The sequence below is a fragment of the Panthera tigris genome, chromosome X (assembly GCF_018350195.1).
Source record: "Panthera tigris isolate Pti1 chromosome X, P.tigris_Pti1_mat1.1, whole genome shotgun sequence".
In the NCBI taxonomy this organism is placed as follows: domain Eukaryota; kingdom Metazoa; phylum Chordata; class Mammalia; order Carnivora; family Felidae; genus Panthera; species Panthera tigris.
In genome coordinates, this window is record NC_056677.1 from 122,861,632 (window position 1) to 122,881,990 (window position 20,359).

Sequence of the window (20,359 nt, forward strand, 5' to 3'; positions counted from 1 at the left end):
CAGAGTGTGCCAAGTGCCCCTAAAATTGGTTGGGGACGTCGCTGTGAACATCAGTGACTATGTAGCGTTGCTTTCAGAAGCTCCCCAGAAGTTGCCGCAAGATATAAGGCTGTTTGCCCAGACTCTAATCAGCCCCAGATTGATATGCTTTTAACATTCGATTTCTTCTTTTCTTTTTGTGTTTTCCGTCTCCTGTTATTGCCAGCTGTCACTCCCAAGTGCTCACAGTGGGCCTGCCCCACGTTGTTCACCACCATTCCGCCTTTCAGATTTATTGTTTCTCGTCAGCTGTAGGCTTAAATTTCATCATCTTGAATACTTTGCTTATCCCGAGGTCACTTTTCTGGCATCTTCAATTATTCATAGCACAAGACAAGAACCCAAAAGCAAAACACATCCTCCAGTGGCTCAGAGAGAGATGCAGACTGTGGTTGTTTGCACACGGATCGTGTGTCTTCCACATTTGCATGGGGGGTGGGGGTCCCCTCTGCTCCCGGTGTGCTCTTGGACAAGCTCTCTATTACTGCAGTAACAGTTTTTGTCTCACTGATGGAAATGATTTGGAAATTCTATGTAAAGCAATCAGGAGTGGTATTCATGAGTAAATTAGGAATTATAAGTAAAACATGTAGGAAATTAAGTCTAACTATGAATATCTTCTTGCATTCTTCATAACTTTAGATATTTCTGTTCCTTCCCTCATATATAGTTGAGAGTTCAAAACATGCATGAAATGCAATATCTGCATGTACACATTTAGCCTGAAATAGATATGGTGTTACATTAAAATGAAGTATTTAGAAAGAATATTTTAAAATATGTAAATGTATAAAACAAATACCTTCATCATATTAACTCAAGCTTACTGCTATAGCAGTAGAATTCTTGAATGCCTTTTAACACTCAGGAAATATGCCTGTGTTGCTAGTCCTGTTAGGGATGAAGGGAAGAAAAAAATTAAGGAAAAAACCTAGGCTTTAAAGATCTCTGCAGCATTCTTTAAAAATCAAGCTCTGGTTCCCTCCTCCCTTGGCTGTGTCTCTCCCCTCGTCATCTATATCCATAGCAACAGGCCCTTGAACCTTCGCATTGTCATATTAGATAATCTGGGTTGTTCCTTTCTGTTGAAGAGAAGGAAACTGAAAAGACTTCCAAAGTAACCAGAGATGGAGAATTGGAACTTTTGGGAACTCAATCTATGCTTGACTAATTGATTTTTACCCTTGTGACTTCTGTTCTCTTTGGACCTAATTGTTCCTCCCTTGTGGAGATTTAGAAATTTACAACCTCCGATGTAATAAGCGACATTACACCATTTTAAAGTAAACAAACCAACCCCAGGCATAGATAAGACTCAGCACCAGGCTGCTTCAATTTGGTGGCGGTCTGCTGTGGTTACAGTGGAACCGCATTAATGCCTGTCTTTGCTCTGGCAATGAGCAGCAAGTATAGTTTTCCTTTTATTTTTTTTTTATTTTTGCATGGTATCTTCAGTTATGTATGAAAGAAACTCCAGCATTGAGAATCTCTTTGCAAATCACCGTAGCTTTTTAAAAACCACATGTGTAGAGAAGCAGGTCATCTCTGGGAGGGTGACGTGTGTCATTGCTTTATAGGCTTGCAGCTCCAGCAAAGTTTAGGCTTGCTGTCTCCTCCCAGGCTGGTAGCCTGCAGCTTAGGAAGTAACTGCCAGGTGGATAGGAGCGCCTCTGTCTTGGCCTCTGATCTGAGCTGCAAAGTGCTATGCCCTGAGGCATGGATAACCAACAACAGGGAAATAAGGCTCATCTGTCTATTCGTTAGCTAATAACTTTTTAAAAATGGTAATGTGAATGTGTATTGTCTACTTAACTACTGATGATGCTGTTAGTAACAAGCTCTAAAATATGTTATATATTCTTCCTATTGTTATAAATAAAAAGAGGCAAAATGTAGCAATAGCACATTTGTCCAGTGCCTTCCCCTTCCATTTCAGCTTCTAGAACATTGCTTTCTTGGCAAGTCTATGAATTATTTAACTTTTTCTTAAAGGGCCAGAGGCCACATGTTCCATGGCATGTTAAAACATTAAACAAAATGCAACCAGGTTCTTCAACAAAACCATTACATTTCTTTTTCTCTACGTGGAAAATGGGTATCTTCACCACATTGTGAAGGTGGACGGATACCTGCCCTGGCAAGATAATACTTTCAGGTGCTGTGGTATAGGTGGTGGCCATCTTGTCTCCCCTCGAAACCTTTTGCTCTTTGAGGGCCTACTACGTGCAGCTCTCTGTCCTTGGTGTTTGCACAGCAGACAAACAGTCATGGTGCACTAGAAAAGGTTTGGGCTTTGAACTCAGCGTGAATTCTGTTGATTACCATGGGGCTTTGGGGATCGTTAAATAGTATCTCTTCTCTTTCGCAAAATGGGGATAGTAATACCTCCCTTGCTTGCAGCATTGCTGTAAGAATTAGATAAGATTATGGAAAGCAAGAATCAGTATCTGGAACCTCACTGGGGCTCATTAAATGGTGGCTGGTGTTAGCTGTGATAGAGTGTGCCTCCTTTTAATCCTGTTTAACCTGCTGAAGTGTTATTGCCTATTCTGTGGGAGAGAACGTTGAGGCTCAGGGAGGTTGAGTGCCTTGCCTCAAATCACATAGCAAAGAGGGGCCAAAGCGCCTCCACCCCCTTCTACCCCCCCTCCACCGCTGCTGAAGAAGAGTACTTCTACAGAGCTGATAGAGGACAAGGACCCTTGAGAACCTGCTCATGCCTTTCCAGATCCAGAAGAAGAGCTAGTAATTATGGAACATTTTGAAATGATTTTTTTCTTGTGAATACAGATCCCCAGGAAATTGCCAGCCTGCTATTTTCTTCTAGCTCAGAGTGTGACTAATGTTGTTGAGGCTGTGTTGGGTAGGAAGTCAGGTCACATCAGTCATCGCATCTAAGTCGGAAGGTTTTAAGTTGAGATTTGGAGGACCAGTAACTTGAAATATTTGGCTAAGTTACTGACGAAGTAGAAAATCCAACTGATTATTTGTATATCTTGCTGTTTCTCAGGCAACAGGAGGAGGATATGAAAGTGATGATGCATATCACAACGCCGAACTTTTCTTCTTAGACATTCATAACATTCATGTTATGAGGGAATCTTTAAAAAAAGTCAAAGACATTGTTTATCCTAATGTGGAAGAATCTCACTGGTTGTCCAGTTTGGAGTCTACTCACTGGTTAGAACACATCAAGGCAAGTAAACATATATATATATATATATGTATATATATATATATATATATATATTTTTTTTTTATGTTTATTTATTTTTGAGAGAGAGCAGGGGAGGGGCAGAGACAGAGAGGGAGACACAGAATCCGAAGCAGGCTCCAGGCTCTGAGCTGTCAGCACAGAGCCCAATGTGGGGCTCGAACTCATCAACCATGAGATCATGACCTGAGCCAGAGTTGGATGCTTAGTTGACTCAGCCACCCAGATGCCCCAAGGCAAGTATATTTTTTTTAAAAAAGATTTACATGTATAAAAAAGGAAGTCATTGTTTAGTGGAACAGGAATCTCTTTTAATTCCTTCAGTTTTAAAATTGAGCAGTTATTTGTAGTGTAGGGTTCTACATTTGACGGTTTTGTGTCTCTTTATAATTTGCTTACCTAAATTACAGATTTCACAGCATCACTCCAGAACAGTTTGAGTGTTGGTAGAGATGTCACTTCCCGTGTTGTCGATAGCAAGTAGTTGGGGTTTCATGCAGATTTATTTAGGAACAGCCAATTGATTATCTAACCGTTACTGGGTATGACCCTCAAGGACCTAGAGATAGATTGTTTTTATTGAAAATAATCTCAAATTGACTTATTTTAAAGAATGAACTTTATGCCTTGATTATATTCAATCCTTCATCTTGATAAAGGCATCAAAAGCCTGCAGTCTTTAAGAGTAAAAGTACTTGAAGCTATCTGAGGAAACTAACACTTTTAGAAACCACCATTTAGTTCTGTAAACAAACGAAAAGCCCACTTTAATTAGGTGCATTTTTGATATAGATTATTTTCTAGTCAAATTGTACTTTCAAATTTGATAGGAATCATATTTTTCTTTTGCCTGTCTATAACTTTCATTTTTTTCTTAATTCATTATTCTCAAAAAGGAGTTAGCAAAACAAATTAATTGTGACAGCTGAAGGTAACGTGGGGTCCTGGCTGGCAGCCTGCTTTAGAAAAAGGACATTAAGTAGAAACTAAGGAGACCTGAATAAAGTATGCGCTTTATTAAAAATAAGTTAATATGCTCATTGATAATTTCATAGTATGTCAATATCGCTTCACTGGTTGTGACAAATGTACCACACCATTATAGGAGGTCAGGAATAGGGCAAACTGGGTCGAGTATATGCGAACTTTCTGTAGTACCTTTATAACTTTTTTGTAAATCTGAAACTATTCTAAAATAAACATTTATTTTTTAAAATGGTAGTATTAGAAACAAAATTACTACCATTTTCAGAATATATATGTATCAGTTTGTTAAAACCGGAGTTAAATAAAATTAGTAAAAGGTAAACAAAAAAGTAGTGTACTCTTATATGCAAAGCATCACACTAGACCTCATGAATGGAAGAAGGTATGAGACATACTTCTGCCTTTAAGGAAGTTTGTGCGGTTGAAGACGTGGTATGTACGTGTGACAGGAAAGCTTCTGCTCCTTGCTGCAGTGTGTTAAGTGGAAGGGACGAGGGAACCCATTCTAGAGAAGGAGACATTCTGAACCAAAGTCCAGGAACAGGCCTGGGGGAGGCCCTGTTGGGAAGAGTGAGGAATTCTGGAGTTGCAGGTTCATCTCAGAGACCTGGGAGAAGCCAGGTGGTCAGAGGCCTTGGCCATGAAGCTAGGTTGTTGGAAGCCCCAGAGGTTTTGGAGTAGTGAAGTAGTAGGAAAATGTTCTGGCAGGTTCTTATAGGAAAGGAAAGAAGGTAAAGTCAGAAAATAACCACTTCAGGTATCCAGAGGCAGGGTGGTAATGATCAGAATTAGAACATGTCCAGGTGGGGAGGGGGGCACTATGAAAGGGACAGACAGGAGAGCTTTCCGAGGAAGGGCCTGTGGGCTTGATGATTACCTAGACACAGGATCTCAAGAAATGTAGGCTGATGCCAAGAGGGTGAAGCTGGGTAACTGGGAAGATGACACCACCATTTGCAGATGCAAGATTGTCCTGAGCAGGGTCTTGGTTAAAAAAAAACATCATCTGTTTGAGGCAGCAGCGGGCCATCCACCTGGTGATAGGTAACAGGCAATTTTCTTCCTGCAAGGTGGAACTCAGAACAGGGGCTTGGGACTGAGATGGAAACGTGAGAATCAGCTGTTGGGCAACCAACTCAAGCTGAGCCCTTTAATGATGCTGAGAGGGACACGTTAGCAATGATTCTTGCTGAGTTCATGGGATTATGGTCATTTTTAGTTTCGTTTTTGCGCTTTTGTTCACCTTCTCCATTTTTATCCAGTGAATATATATTACTTTTGTAAATAAGGGAGAGAGCTTTTTTTCTGAAAGAGAGGGCACAGGCACAGGAATTATTAGACAAGGTGAGTCAGCTCCTACTCTGAGCTAGATAGAAGAGAGACTGGTCAGAAGTAGGTCTTCTTCAATGGCTCACGTGTCTGAAGAAATTAGGAGTCCAAGGCCATCACATAAGATGAAGTATGGAAGTTAGAACTTAAGGAATATGGAAAATGCCATAAAAGACCCCTGTAAATTTTTATCGTTTTGCCCAAAGAGAGGGAGATACAAAAGAAATGAAAGAAACTGTCATTGTTCTATCTGGAGACCATCTGTAACTGGGGAGCCCAGAGAGACACCTGTAATGACATCTGACTCAGGGCTACTTAGGCATAGGTCAGATTGTGCTAGAAGACAGAGGAGTAGAGTTATGGGTAGCGTTGAGCTCGACCTTGAAGATAAGGTGGGAATGGGGGAGCACGTTTGGGCTGTGCTACTTCTGGAAGCTCTAGAGGAGAATCTGTTCCTCACCTCTTCTAGCTTCAGGTGGCTGCTGGCATTCCTTGCCGTGGCCAGATCACTTCAGTCTCTGCTTCCACAATCATGTTGCCTTCTCTCTGTGAAATCTCCCTCTGCTCCCTCTTATCAGGATATATGGGATGGAATTTAGGGCCCGCCTGCATAATCCAGGATAACCTCTCCATCTCAAAGTCATTATCTTGATCACATCTGCAAAGTCTCTGTTAACCATATAAGGCAGTATTCACAGATTTGCAGGGGCTAGGACCCAGCCATCTTTGGTGAGCATTATTCAGCCTCCCATGCTATTTTGCGGCCCCAGGACTGCTGATAGACACGTGGCATGGCCACCACTAGCCTGCGTTCAGGCAAAACGGTCCGACCACTCTGTGCAACACAGGGCAGGCTTTGCGAGCGAAAAGACCACCACCTTGGCACGTGTCCTATATCGTCATTCTAGTTCACCGATGGAGCCCTGACAGGGTAGAGTGTCTCTGTTTCCTGGAGCTTACATTTTTTTCTCTGCCCTTTTCTCTTTTTTTATGTTTATTTTTGAGAGAGCCAGAGACAGAGAGAGGGAGGAGCAGAGAGAGACACACACACAGAATCCAAAGCAGGCTCCAGACTCTGAGCTGTCAGCACAGAGCCCAACACGGAAGTCACGAACTGTGAGATCATGACCTGAGCCAAAGTTGGACACTTAACTGACTGAGCCACCTAGGCGCCCCGCGCCCCACTCTGTCCTTTTCGACAATCTTCCCCTATAGACCTTCCCGTTGGAAAGTGACATATTATTTTGTGTTTCCTAGAAGGCGACATAATCCATGTCATCGTGTTGTGGGCATTGTCTCTTTTAGTCCAACAGAAGCTGGTGGTGGGGGCGGGTACCATTACTTTAGAAAGGAACCACAATTCTGTGATTGGCTCAATGTGTCACATGTCATTACATAACTACCAGGCGTTCCTGTCAAGAAGCAATGGCGGGAATTCATACCCTATTGGCAAACATCTAATAATTTCTAAAGATAATTGGCTGGGATTGCATTCTTTTTCGTGATAAGGGACGTGTCTGGAGTGAAGTTGCCCTCTGTAAAAATGTTCCTTCAGTTGAACTCAAGTGACCTGCTGCATTACCACTGCTTCTCAACAGCCCTTTCTTCACAAGCACCTTAAATAAAAACTGTAAACGGGAGTTTGAGGAGATACTTAGAATGCTGGAAGAAATAAAGCTGCGCTAGTCATTGTAAAAACAGTGATTTTTGCATGAATAATTGATGTGCCATCAGGTCCCCTAACCTGTCCTTCTTGGGACTACTTTGTCCACTTATCTTTGGTTACTGTTTATGTCAACATGATAAAAGTACCTATTTTTAGGGGTGCCTGGCTGGCTTAGTCTGCAGAGCAAGCTACTCTTGATTTTGGGGTCGAGTGTTCAAGCCCCACATTGGGCATAGAGCTTACTTAAAAAATAAATAAGTGAAATGAAAAACCAGATCTTTCACTTACTCTTTTCCTTGAATTAGTGAAAGCGACCATAATACTTGACTGTTGCACAGCTGTTACAATTTGGGGAGCCCCCAAATAGCGTCATGTACAGAGCCCTCGTACACTGACAGTGGCAACGTGAAGTGGTACAGTGGCTTTTGAAAGCAGTTTAGCAGTTTCTTAAAAAGTTAAATAAGTACACATTAGCGTGTGAGCCAACCATTTCACTCTTAGGCATTTACACAGGATAAATGAACACTTAAGTCCCTAGAAATGTGTATGTGTGCATCATTCATAGTAATCAAATACGAGAAACAACTACATGTCTATCAGCTGATGAATGGATAGATAAAATGTGATCTGTCAATAGAATGGAATTTTTTTTGGCCTTAAAAAGGAAGGAAGGACTGATACAGGCGACAACATGGATGTACCTTAAAAACACGCTGCTAAGTGCATTAAGCCAGTCAGGGTGCCTGGGCAGCTCAGTCAGTTAAGTGTCTGACTTTGGCTCAGGTCATGATCTCCCAGTTCATGGGTTCAAGCCCCACGTCGAGCTCTGTGCTGACAGCTCGGACCTGGAGTCTGCTTCGGATTCTGTGTGTGTCTCTCTCTTTCTGCCCCTCCCTGCTCATATTCTCTCTTTCTCTCAAAAATAAATAAACATAAAAAAAAGACCACCTATTTTATTATTCCATTTACATAAAATTTTTAGTAAACACAGAACTGTAGAGAAAGAAAGCAGATCATTGGTTGCCAGGAGCCGAGGAAGGGAGCAGGGTTTGACCTCAGATGGCACACGAGACTTTTTATGGGTGATGGGTTGTGATGATGGTTGCACAACTGTATAAATTTACAAAATCTTACCAAACCACACACTCATGGGTAAATTGTATGGTTCGTAAAGGATTACTCCATAAACACCTAAATCATCCAAAAATGACATTGTGGCAATAAATGTTTGTGTGCATAAATTTAGTAGTACTTCTAAGTCTCAAACTTTTACTAGAAGGCCATCCCTGTATCCTTACATAAGTATTCTACTAGTGAGCCACAGAGTAGTTCATATTTTGTCAAAGGCTCAGTGGTCATTTCCACTGTATCAAGCCTTTAGGGTCTAGACCTATTGGACCAGTGATTTTTCTAAAATGATCACTGTTACGAGCTGAATTGTGTCTCCTCCCCTCCCCCAATTCATATCTTGAAGTCCTGAGGTACACCCTCCCCGTCCCCCCCCCCGTACTTCAGAGTGTGACCTCTTTAGAAATAGGGTCAGTGCAAGTGCAGTTAGTTAAGATGAGGTCTTACTGGAGTAAGGTGGGCCCTTAATCCAGTAAGCTAGTAAAAAACTGTAATTTCACATTTCAGCAGTCTCTTACAGCCACCTACTGACTCGCGTGTTCTTTGCCAGCTTGTTTTGACGGGAGCCATTCAAGTAGCAGACAAAGTTTCTTCAGGGAAGAGCTCAGTGCTTGTGCACTGCAGTGATGGATGGGACAGAACTGCCCAGCTGACGTCCCTGGCCATGCTGATGTTGGACAGCTTCTACCGGAGCATCGAAGGGTTTGAAATACTGGTACAGAAAGAATGGATAAGTTTTGGACATAAATTTGCCTCTGTAAGTAAACCATAAAGTTCATTTTTTAAATGTCAGATTACTGCCATTTGAGATGTAAAAACTAGTCATTAGACCACATATTTGCTTTTGAAAAGGAAAATCCGAGGTATTGAATGATAAGGACTCTACAGGTTTGAAAACGTGTGATGCCTGGGGTCAGGTAGAAGTTGTTTTAGGAGACTTCTCTATCCATCTGCACTATTTACAGTTTGATTTGAAAGTAATACCAGGAGCCTGCATGAAAATGTTCACATTGACTTTGTGTGAAAGGAGGAGGATAGGGTGACAATTCTTTCTCAACTACTATTAGAGCTGTTAGAGCCAAATACATTTTACAGAGATACTAGATTCTTATTATTCTGATACACACATTTCCAGTTCTCGGTTCCAGATATCCTTTGCATAACCCTTCTGAACAAGGTCACTCAGGTGATGGTCATCCACATTTCCTAAGTAGTGTGAATAACATTTTCAAGTAGAAAGAATCATGGTTAATAAAAGAATAAATGGTAAGGCTTTTGTCTTGTTTTTAAGAGAGAAAGAACTTACTTTTAATGATAATGATAACACCCTTTTGGACCCAGCTTCAAGGCTTCAAACTTGAGGGTTGGTCCCTTCGTGCCACTGACATAACCGCAGAGTCATCTGGCCCTGTCTCCCTGCAGCTGCCCTAGACTGGTACAGAATTCCAGTCAGATGAAATAGTTGGGGCACATGTGTTGGTATTGCTATTTTATAGATGTTTATATACTTGATTTCCACTAGTTCAAAATTCGGCATCGGAAAGCAGATCACGGACTTGTATTGTCACATTTTGTGGGTTGTATGCTTTCTCAGTCTCATGCCCTTAAATTATAACAAATCGTCTTCATCAATTCCTTTTAGAGAATAGGTCATGGTGACAAAAACCATGCCGATGCTGACCGATCTCCTATTTTTCTCCAGTTTATTGATTGTGTATGGCAAATGTCAAAACAGGTAAGGGATATATAGGATAAAGATACGTTTGACTCAGTGTTTAAATATTTTGGTCTAATATCTGGGATTTGCCTCATCTCTATTTACATTTGTATGTTAATAATCGTTGAAGCCGCATGATGGGTATATGGGGTTTGCGTTTTTATTCTCACTACTATTTATGTCTGGGATTTTCCATAATGTCTTAAAAATTCAATATCTAACTGTAGCATCTCTACTAACGGAATTGACAGTACATGTATAGAGGCACGTGTATATAGCTATGCCTGCTAACATATGACACCATAAATAATAAAACTACCCTATATGCCCTGTGCACCCAGGAGAACTGAGATAATTGGCTTGCTTTCCTATTATTCAGTTATTTTATTTTGAGAGAGAAAGATAGAGTAAGCAGGGGAGGGGCAGAGAGAGAGAGGGGGAGAGAGAATCCCAAGCAGGCTCTGCACTGTCAGCACAGGGCCCAGTGCTGGGCTCGATCCCACGAACTGTGAGATCATGACCTGAGCCGAAACCAAGAGTCGGAAGCTTAACCGACTGAGCCACCCGGGCACCCCTACTCGACTCTCCTTTAAACTCGACTCTCCTCAGTCCTGTGCACAGCACCAAGAGAAGAGCTGTAGGATGTGTGCGGATTATGCACCTCTTTTCAGTTCTGTAAGAGATCAGCCCCAAGTTTTCATGCTTTGTTGGCTTGTTTGCTTTTGTCTAGTTCCCTACAGCTTTTGAATTCAATGAACGGTTTTTGATTACAATTTTGGATCATCTGTATAGTTGCCGGTTTGGTACTTTCTTATACAACTGTGAATCTGCTCGAGAAAGACAGGTGAGTGGAAATGCTAATCGTCTTAATTAAATGCGTCTGGTCTTTCCTGAAGGAAGAAGGAAAACAAAATGATAGCTTGGTTTGTGTGAAATGCAAATGTTTCTCATTTTTCACCACGGAGCCTGGGTGCTTTCACTTCAGCCAGGGCTTGTTGAGTGTCTGCTATTCAGTGCAGGGGTAAGACACTAACTTTGCCCTCAGGGAGTAGGAATGACTTTAAAGGTATGGAAGGGCTCCCTCCCAAAACACCATAAAAATGTCAGTAGAGGAAATTGTTTTAAAGGCATAAACCTACAAGAACAGGGAAGATGAAAAAGGAGATGTGGCAACCAAATTTTAGAAGCTGATAAGTTTGTAGACAACGTAGCTTGAGAAACTGAGTCTCAGATCAGCAGTGAGGGGAGCCAGGAAGCAGCCCTCTTTGCACTGCCTAGAGTCCCAGATGACTCGGGTTTTCGGGCAGAGCGGAAGGATAAGACCACCCGAGGGTCTGTTGGAAATCAGCAGTTAGCCTCCTCAGATCCCCTCCACTCTTCTGGAGCTGAGGACTCTGGCAGAGTGAGTCTCTGGGCAGAGGACCCGAGTGTCACCTGGGGGTGAGGCGAATGGAGAGGAGCTGACTCTGAGGGCCGCAGCTTCTTTCCCCTACTGACTCCCAGCATTCTGGAAGCAAGTCCTCACGTTCCGGGAAGGAGCATGAAAGAACCTCTGTTGGTGAGGGTCGGGGGACAAAATGGAGCCCTCGGCCATTGTTGGTGGGGATGCAAAATGGTGCAGCCACAGTAGAAGACCATGTGGTGGCTCCCTCAGAAGGCTAAACATGGAGTTGTCCTAGGACCCAGCAATTCCACTCCTAGTACATACCCAAGGGAAATGAAGGCAGAAGTTGAAACAAAAATTCGCACACAGATGTTCACAGCAGCACTACTCACGATAGCTAAAAGGTGGCAATGACCCCAGGTCCATCAGCGAGGACGGGAGAAACAGAATGTGGTCTATGTATACTCTGGAATACTATTCAGTCATAAAAAGGAATGAAGTCAGGGTCCAGGCAACAGCATGGACAAACCTTGAAAACATGCTAAATGAGGGGAGCCAGACACAGAGGCCACGGATCGCATGATTCCATTTATTTGAAATGTCCAGAATAACAAGTACATTGAGGCAAGAAAGCAGATGAGTGTTTTCCAGGAGCGGGAGGGGAGAATGGGGGGTGCCTGCTTAATGGGTATGAGGTTTCCATTTGGAGTGATGAAAATATCTCGGAACATGTTCCATGTGGAGTGATGAAAATATCTCGGAACCTGATAGAGGTGATGGTGGCACAGCTTTTGTGAGTGTACTGGATTGTAGACTTTAAAATGGTGAGTTTTATGGTATGTGAATTCCACTTCAATTAAAAACAATCATCTCTGGGGAAACTGGCCTGAGAAGAAGAACCTAAAGATACCAACACCTACGGTTCCCCACAGTGAAACTCAGCTTGACGAGCCTCATGATCCGAGAGCTTCCAGTCGGCTCTTCAGCCCTCCGCTCTTAAATTGTAGCAGACAGCCAGGAGTGAGAAAAAGCAGCGTGGAGAAAAGAGTTACCAGGCAGGGAGGGCAGAAACATACACAAGCAGTCATCATTTAATATCCCAAGAAAGATCAGAAAATGTTGGTGGTGCGAGATAATAACAGGATGTTGTTTGGAAAGATCGTTTCGAGATCAGAAACCAACTTGAAATGAAACACATGACGTCCACAGAAATGAAAATCTCAGAAGAAGAGCTGGAAGAGGAGGTGAAATCTCCCAGAAAGAGCATTAGAGATAGAGGTGGAATATGGAGACCAGATCACTTCTGGAGATCCAAAATCCACATAGTAGAGGTTCTAGAAAGAGAAAATGGGGAGGCCATAGAGCAGGAAATCACAGAAATAATTTGAGAATGTTTCCCTGAATTGAAGTACATGAGTTTCCACATTGAAAAGCCTGCCAAGGGCCCCAGTGCAGTGGAAAAAAATAGACCCCTACTAAGACACATCTCCATGAAGTTTCAAAACAACCGGGGACAAAGAAAAGATCTTCCAAGCTTCCAAAGAGAAAAGGAACAGGTTATTTGCAAATAAGCAGATTGAGAACACAAAATTGTTCAGTATCAGTATTGGAAGCTAGAACTCAGTAGATCATTGCCTTCAGAATTTTATTTGTTTATTTTTTTTTAGAGAGAATGAGAGTGCACGCAGGAGCAGGGGAGAGGGGCAGAGAGAGAGAGAAAATCTTAAGCAGGCTCCACGTTCAGTGCGGAGCCTGATGAGGGGCTCTATCCCACAACCCTGGAATCATGACCTGAGCCAAAATCAAGAGTCGGACGCTCAACCAAGCCACCCAGGCACCCCTACCTTCAGAATTTTAAAGGAAAATGGTTTCAACCTAGTATTCTCCAGCCACCAAACCGTCAAATGATTAGGTAGGCCAAAGATATTCTCAGACATGCATGGCATCAAGGCTTCCCTCCCACACCAGCTTCTCTCGAAGCTGCTGGAGCATCTGCTCCACGCAAACAAGGAAGAAGACTGGAATCCAGCTCAGAGAGAGGCAAGAGGGGGTGCTCAGGGCGAAACAGGAAAGAGATCATAGATGCGAGCTGGACACAAGACACAGAAGCACCCGGCGCAGCTTGCTTTCCTCCGAGGATCAGACTGTGAGCTCTGAACGTACAGTGTCTTGACAGAAGTTCGAGACGTTGGAGGAAGAGTTGGGGATTGGATTACTGGTAAATGCCAAGGAAAGTTAGCAAACGGAATAGGCAGTTGTTAAACCAAGGGAAGACGACAAAAATTGGGGAGAAAAAGTGACTATGTAGCCTGCCTGGGAAAAGCATTTGCTTCGCGATAATGATCAAAACACTAAATGTCAGTCTCTTGAAAGCTGTGGGGGGGTGGGGGGTGAGGCAGGAAAGAGACTGAGTGCCCAGAGCCGTTTAGCCCCCAGGTAGCAAGGAGGGCATGTTATCTAGAGATGTGGAGCTTAAGTACCAGGTAATCAAATCAACTTAAAAAAATCAAGCACAGTTGCTTGTGTGGAGAGAGGTGAGAGAGTTAATCTTTTTATAACAAACCTCATCAGGCTACTTGATCTTTTAAACTATGTGCATGTATAAAAATAAAAACAAGCATGCAAATAAACGCAACGCAATATAGATTGTGGCATCCGAAAGGTACAAATGAAGTTTTAGGTGGATTCCAAGGAAGGCAGACTTTTGCTGCCATTGTTATTGTTCACACATTAATGAAATATGCATGCTAAAGACATGTCTTCAGTTCCTGGCTTCAAGCTGTTCTTTTTTAGCATCCAGCTTTAGCTTATTGGTCCTTTCTTATTGAAGTCATTACTAGGAAGAATTTCACATTGTGCCGTTGGTAATTTTAGTAGTTGTACCTTTTATTTCCCAAGCATTGGATTCTTTCCTAGTTTATGCTCAAAATTGGTAGCAATCTATAATAAACTGCAAATGTGAATCTCTGTGTGGGATGATGGACACTGAGTGAAAAAGTAAAGATTGAAGTCCGTTATCTAGGTGTTTTCAAATACCTGGATGGCAGCATATGATAAAGATTACACATCTGGATGGTTACTTAAAATCACTTTATGTCTAGATACCAACTGTCAAGTAGGCACAGGTGAAGACCTTACAGTCCTAACAAATATAAAAATGAAAAGAGCCAGCGGGATCTTGCGATAATTTTTCTTTCTGCTGAATTAAAAAGAACATACTGCCCAGATATGTGTTCATAAATGTTTTACCTCGCCAGGAACAGTCATTTTAGGTCAGTGAATTGCATTTAATGGTACAGCGTTCTGCACCTCTGTCTTCTGGCAGAAATAGTGGCTCTCAAGCTAGGCCATTATCTATGCAAATATCAGGAAGTGGTTGCTGGGCACTCACTGACCCGTGAGGCTTTTTGAGCCATTATGGGGATAATGTAAATGTGTGATTCAAGTAGAAGCTCAAATGTATTGCCACAGGCTGAAAAATGGTTTGCGTACTTGTGTGTTTTTACTTAGGCTTTCCACTTTCTCTTTCTCTATAGAAAGTTACAGAAAGAACAGTATCTTTGTGGTCACTGATAAACAGTAATAAAGACAAATTCAAAAACCCCTTCTATACTAAAGAAATCAATCGAGTTTTATATCCAGTTGCCAGTATGCGTCACTTGGAACTTTGGGTGAATTACTACATTAGATGGAACCCCAGAATCAAGCAACAAGTAAGTGAAATGACATTGTTAAAAGGCAGTGATGTGTATTAATTATTGCTTCTGGACTTAGATAATGTCATTTGGTAGTTTTTTTCAAAAATATTATGAGGGGGGAAATAGACAAAAAAATACACTTGCTTTCAAATGCAGCTTTAATTGCTAAGCCACTTATTTTGATTGGCTTTAACTTATATTCCTATAAATAATATAATTTTGGGGGCGCCTGGGTGGCTCAGTCGGTTGAGCGTCCTACTTCCGCTCAGGTCATGATCTCACAGTTTGTGAGTTCGAGCCCCGTGTCAGGCTCTGTGCCGACAGCTCAGAACCTGGAGTCTGCTTCGGATTCTGTGTCTCCTTCTCTCCCTGCCCATCCTCCGCTTGTGCTCTGTCTCTCTCTGTCTCTCGTAAATAAATAAATAAATAAATAAATAAATAAATGTAAAAAAAAATTTTTTTTAGATAAATAAATAATACAGTTTTGGGGGCACCTGGATGGCTCAGTCAGTTAAGCATCCAACTTCAGCTCAGGTCAAGATCTTGCAGTCTGTGAGTTCGAGCCCCACCTCGGGCTCTGTGTTGACAGCTCAGAGTCTGGAGCCTGCTTCAGATTCTGTGTCTCCCTTATTCTGCTCCTCCCGTGCTTGTGCCTCTGTCTCTGTCTCTCTCAAGTAAATAAACATTACAAAAATAATAATATAATTTTTATTACTAAAATGTAAACTGATTAGAAGCTCTGGAAAATTTTCGAGTTTTGATAGCCAAGGTTTTCCTTCAATTAGTGGACATTCTTGCACATCATAAGAAAATTCTTTCCAGGAAGTAGACTTAGATGATCGTTCAAAGAAAGAAAATATTTTCCGGTATCTACCCCAGGTGTATGTACCAGGTCAGCTAATATCAGAGCGCATTTCACTGAGGGGCATGTCTTCTAAAATACAGATAAGTGATCTGTCAGTGGATAGATTGGCCATTTGTCAGTCAAAACGGGAAACTGATTTTTGAAGCAAAAGATTCCACATTTTGTTGGAGACACACTCGGGCTTCTCCATTCTCCCCCTTCCGCTCCGCTCCAAAATCAGAGAAGAAAAGTACAGCCTGCGCTGTAAAGGCACGGAAGCACCGCCAGTTCATGATTTGTTTTAAGCGTGGTAAATCTTCAGTATTTGCAATTGCCCTTTGTAAAGGTTTGCACGTTTTCCTGCAGTGTGGATGGTCAACTGACTACCTGTTCTCACAGGCCGGTGTGGCGTCAGTGCCAGCTTTAATCCCGCTAGAAGTCGCAGGGTGACAGCAGGGCCCTGGCTCTGTGGTCTGTCTCTTCGATTGTTTATCCCACTCGGGCAGCTGGCCACGGGCCAGCCTGTGCCCTCTCTTCCCACTGGGGAATGCCCGCTCCTAGCTGGCACTCTCGTTTCAAGGTCTCTGCTGCTCACATGAAAGGCTTCTGCAATTCGGTAATGGTGGCAATGTGTCATCTCTCAGAAAGTGACAGATTCCAGGGCTGGAGAGCACTCGCTTGCTTAGTTTGGGGTTTGAGAAGCATGTTGAGGGAATTTACTCAACAGTAGTTCTTGCATTTGAAATATCAAGTAAAGAGGAAATGGGAATTTTGCCAGGGTTCTAACTGCTGTTACAGAGGACATGTTCCTTTTCTAATTAGAAAATATTCTATAGATGTGCACTGTGTCTTGCACATTGATCCTTTTATGTATTTATTGTAGCCTTTTTTTTTTAAACCATTAGTAATTAGAAAGTATCAACAATTTCTGTACAGATCCTCTAATCTCCCCTCACCCATTTGTACTTGGAGAAACTCTTAAGATTGGAGGAATTTAGAGCAGTTCATTTCTGAATATATAAAGGTGACAATTGGGTGACAAGTCAAGTTGGAAGAAACATCATTAGAATAACTTGCATCTCTCTCCCCTTATTTTCATAGAGCTTAGCAAAATGGACCTGGTCCAGATAGGAACACAGATTTTTTGATAGAGGTTTCTATTTTGAGACAGTAATTGGTCTGTATTATGATCTGTGAAAGTACTCAAAAAAGAAAGTAACTTACGCTTTCTCTGTAGATTTCTACATGTATCTTTGTATTTTCAGGGAGGGAGACACAGAGATTAAGAGGAGGCAGTGTCAGCCCCCAGGAGCTCCCAGGTTGATGGGGGTGCCCAGGAACATAAGTCCATGATGATAGTGCTCAGGGAGAAATGTCATAATAGAAGTGTGAATTAAATGCCTTAGATTTCCTTAAAGATCTCACGTAGAACATTATTTCATACAGAAATAGATTTAAATCCGATCACATAGGGCTTCTTAAATTACAGAATGTAAACCTAAAGAAATACACTTAACCACTTAAAAGTTAAGTTGTTCAGTTGTCTGGCCCAGTGGGTACACACACCTTTACTGGGTACCTACAGCATTCAGAGCACTGCAAGTATCCCATCAGTACTGAAAGATACAAAAGCATATACTACATCCAGCCCCTCCCTGTGATGAGCTCTAGCCTAGAATAAGGCAGGGTTAGTGTGCTTTGCTTTTCTTTTTTCTTTTCTCTTCTTTTAAATGTTTATTTTGAGAGAGAGATTGTGAGCAAGCAGGGGAGGGGAAGAGAGAGAGAGAGAGAGAGAGAGAGAGAGAGAGAGAGAGAGAGAGAGAGAGACGGAATCCCAAGCACCATTAGCGCAAAGCCCGACGGGCTTAAACTCAAGAACTGTGAGATCATGAGCTGAACTGAAATCAAGAGTCGGACGCTTAACCAACTGAGCCACCCAGGCATCCCAGGTGTGTGTGCTTTTGAAAAGCAAAAGCCACCAACCTTTGCTACGACATAAAAACTCAGCAGAGTTGATGGAAAGACCAATACTTACATTAGAGGAGCTCTCCATAAGCAAATTCGGTACCTGTATTAATACGTGGGACTTGCTCATGCCGGAAGCACAAGTATTCAGTGAGTCCTGTTATAAACCTGAGTGGGGCCTTGGGCTGCTGGGGAGCTTCATATTCTACTTCGGGGGCCACTGTGCTCCCTGCAGCTGTTAACCAGGCTGGCACTGGCAAGCTCACGTCTCTGCGTAGCGATCGCCAGAGGTTGAGAACGAGGACAGTCAGATATGGACAGGCTGGCCTGTGTGGTGCTGAAGTCATCTCCAGTAGGAGGGCCTGTCTTCTGTGCTGTGTCGACACTCTTTATTTCACACTCAGTCCCGAGTGAGAGGCTGCGGCATGGCATTTACAGCCACTTGACTGTATTTAAACCTCATTTCTCATGGTTTTGTCTGTTAGACTCTTTCCTTGTATCCTCTAAATGGTTTGTATTTTTCTGTAGGCTAATGCCTTCTGGACATTTTGTACCCATCACTGGACTGAATTCGTTTTATTTCTAGTCATTTTTTTTGGTCTACTCTCTCGAGTTTTCTAATTATACAGCCTTGTCCTCTGCAAAAATGAGTTTTACCTCTGATTTGTTTTTCTTGTCTAATTGTGCTTGCTGGTACAATAACAAACTGATCCTCATAGTCATATGAAGAAAAGACAGTTTTAAAAATAGCCAAGACAGTTTTGAAGGAGAGAATCTCGAGAAAGAACTTGCCCTGAGAATCGAAAGTGTAGAGCCCAGAAACAGACTGCACAGGTGTGGGGCCCAGTAGGTGACACCAAGCAGAGAGGATGGACGGTTGATGGTGAACAGGCCTGGCACAGCAGATCAAAGTGGACGTGTCTAAAATGGAACTCTTCGTCCCCCAGAACCTGTGCCTCCTGCCATCTTCCCATCTCTGTTCTCGGCAACCCCATCCTAGTCACTCTGGCCAGAGACCAGGCAGTCCTCCTTGACTCCCTCCTCCCTCACACCCCTTATCCAGTCTGTCGGCAGAGCCTGCTGGACTGGGCCCTCCAAACCTATAGGACTCTGGATACTCTGCACCAGTCCCCCTGCTGCTGGGCCCGTGCGGGCCGTGTGATGCTGCCTAGCCTTGTAGCTGGGCTCCCCGATCCCACCCTTGCTTCCTTCTGGCCCGTTCTCAACATGGTAACCAGAGCAGGCCTTGCAAAGCGGATTCCAGATCCCACCACCCCTCCACTCGGAAGTGTCCAGGGAACCACTCGCCTCACCCGGCACCAAAGCCCAGGTCCCTGCAATGGCCTCTGAGGCCTGACATGGCCTCCTTCCAGCCCTGTCCCTCTTACACCGCTCTACTTCTCTTCCATAGTGTTCCTCACCTTTGAACACCTTCTGTAACTCAGACCTGTAGTATTCTCTGTCTGTCTCCCTCTGCTGGAAGAGAAATGGCATAAAAACTGGGATTTGGGGCTCCTTTGTTCACTGATGGGTCCCAAGCGCCTGGAACAGTGTCTGCCCTCAGCTGAATACACAGAGAAAGACGGACAAAAGACATTACCAGGCCACGCACAGCACTTACTGGGTATCAGGCGTTCTACCAAGCATTCCTGTTCCAATGCCACATGCATCTTTCTGGAAAACCTCGCGCTCTGCAGTTACGGTAAAAACAAAACAAAACAAAACAAAAAAAAAAAAAAACGAAAGAAAAACAGGGCTTACAGGAAGAATAGGATTAGGAGGGAGGAGGAGACCTCTTCTGGCCCATGGGCCTTTGTAACCAGAGCTCTAGTGGAAGCACCAGTGCCACTAGAAATGCAGGCACCATCACACATCTGTGGCATTTCATCTGGCCTCTGTCGACCACTCCTTGGCAGCCTGAATTGGGTTGAGTGGTCTCCCCCAAAAGACGTGGCCCCTCCGAACCTGTAAGTGTGATCTTATTTGGGAAAAGGGTCTTTAGGGGTGTTACTAGGTTAAGGATCTGAAGATGCCATCTTCCTGGATTTGCAGTGCGCTCTATATTGCGTGACAGGTGTCCTTATAAGAGAAAGCAGAAGGAGATTTGAGCCACAGACACTCACGGGGAGAAGGCCATGCGAAAACAGGAGAGGTGGGAGGGAGGGAGGGAGGGACACAGCCACAAGCCAAGGAAGCCTGGAGCCACCCGAAGCTGGAAGAGGTCACCCTTCCCTGGAGCCTCCAGAGGGAGCACAGCGCTGCCGAGGGCCTGATTTCAGGCTGGTGCCCTGCAGGGCTGTGAGAAAGTACATTTCTGCTGTGTTAAGCACCCCGCCCCATTTTGTGTTAATGTGTCATGGCAGCCAGAGGAAGCTCAGACACCATCTT

The 20,359-nt window shown here is 43.2% G+C and overlaps 1 protein-coding gene across 1 annotated transcript in view; it reads left to right on the top strand.

The window, feature by feature from the left end:
* MTM1 (myotubularin 1) overlaps positions 1-20,359 on the top strand; it is a 96,982-nt gene that overhangs the window by 73,751 nt on the left and 2,872 nt on the right. Inside the window, exons 10-14 of the mRNA XM_042975268.1 lie at positions 3,050-3,235; positions 8,914-9,120; positions 10,006-10,098; positions 10,811-10,924; positions 15,001-15,177. Of these exons, the coding sequence (XP_042831202.1) occupies positions 3,050-3,235; positions 8,914-9,120; positions 10,006-10,098; positions 10,811-10,924; positions 15,001-15,177 (777 nt within the window). The remainder of the gene's footprint in view (positions 1-3,049; positions 3,236-8,913; positions 9,121-10,005; positions 10,099-10,810; positions 10,925-15,000; positions 15,178-20,359) is intronic.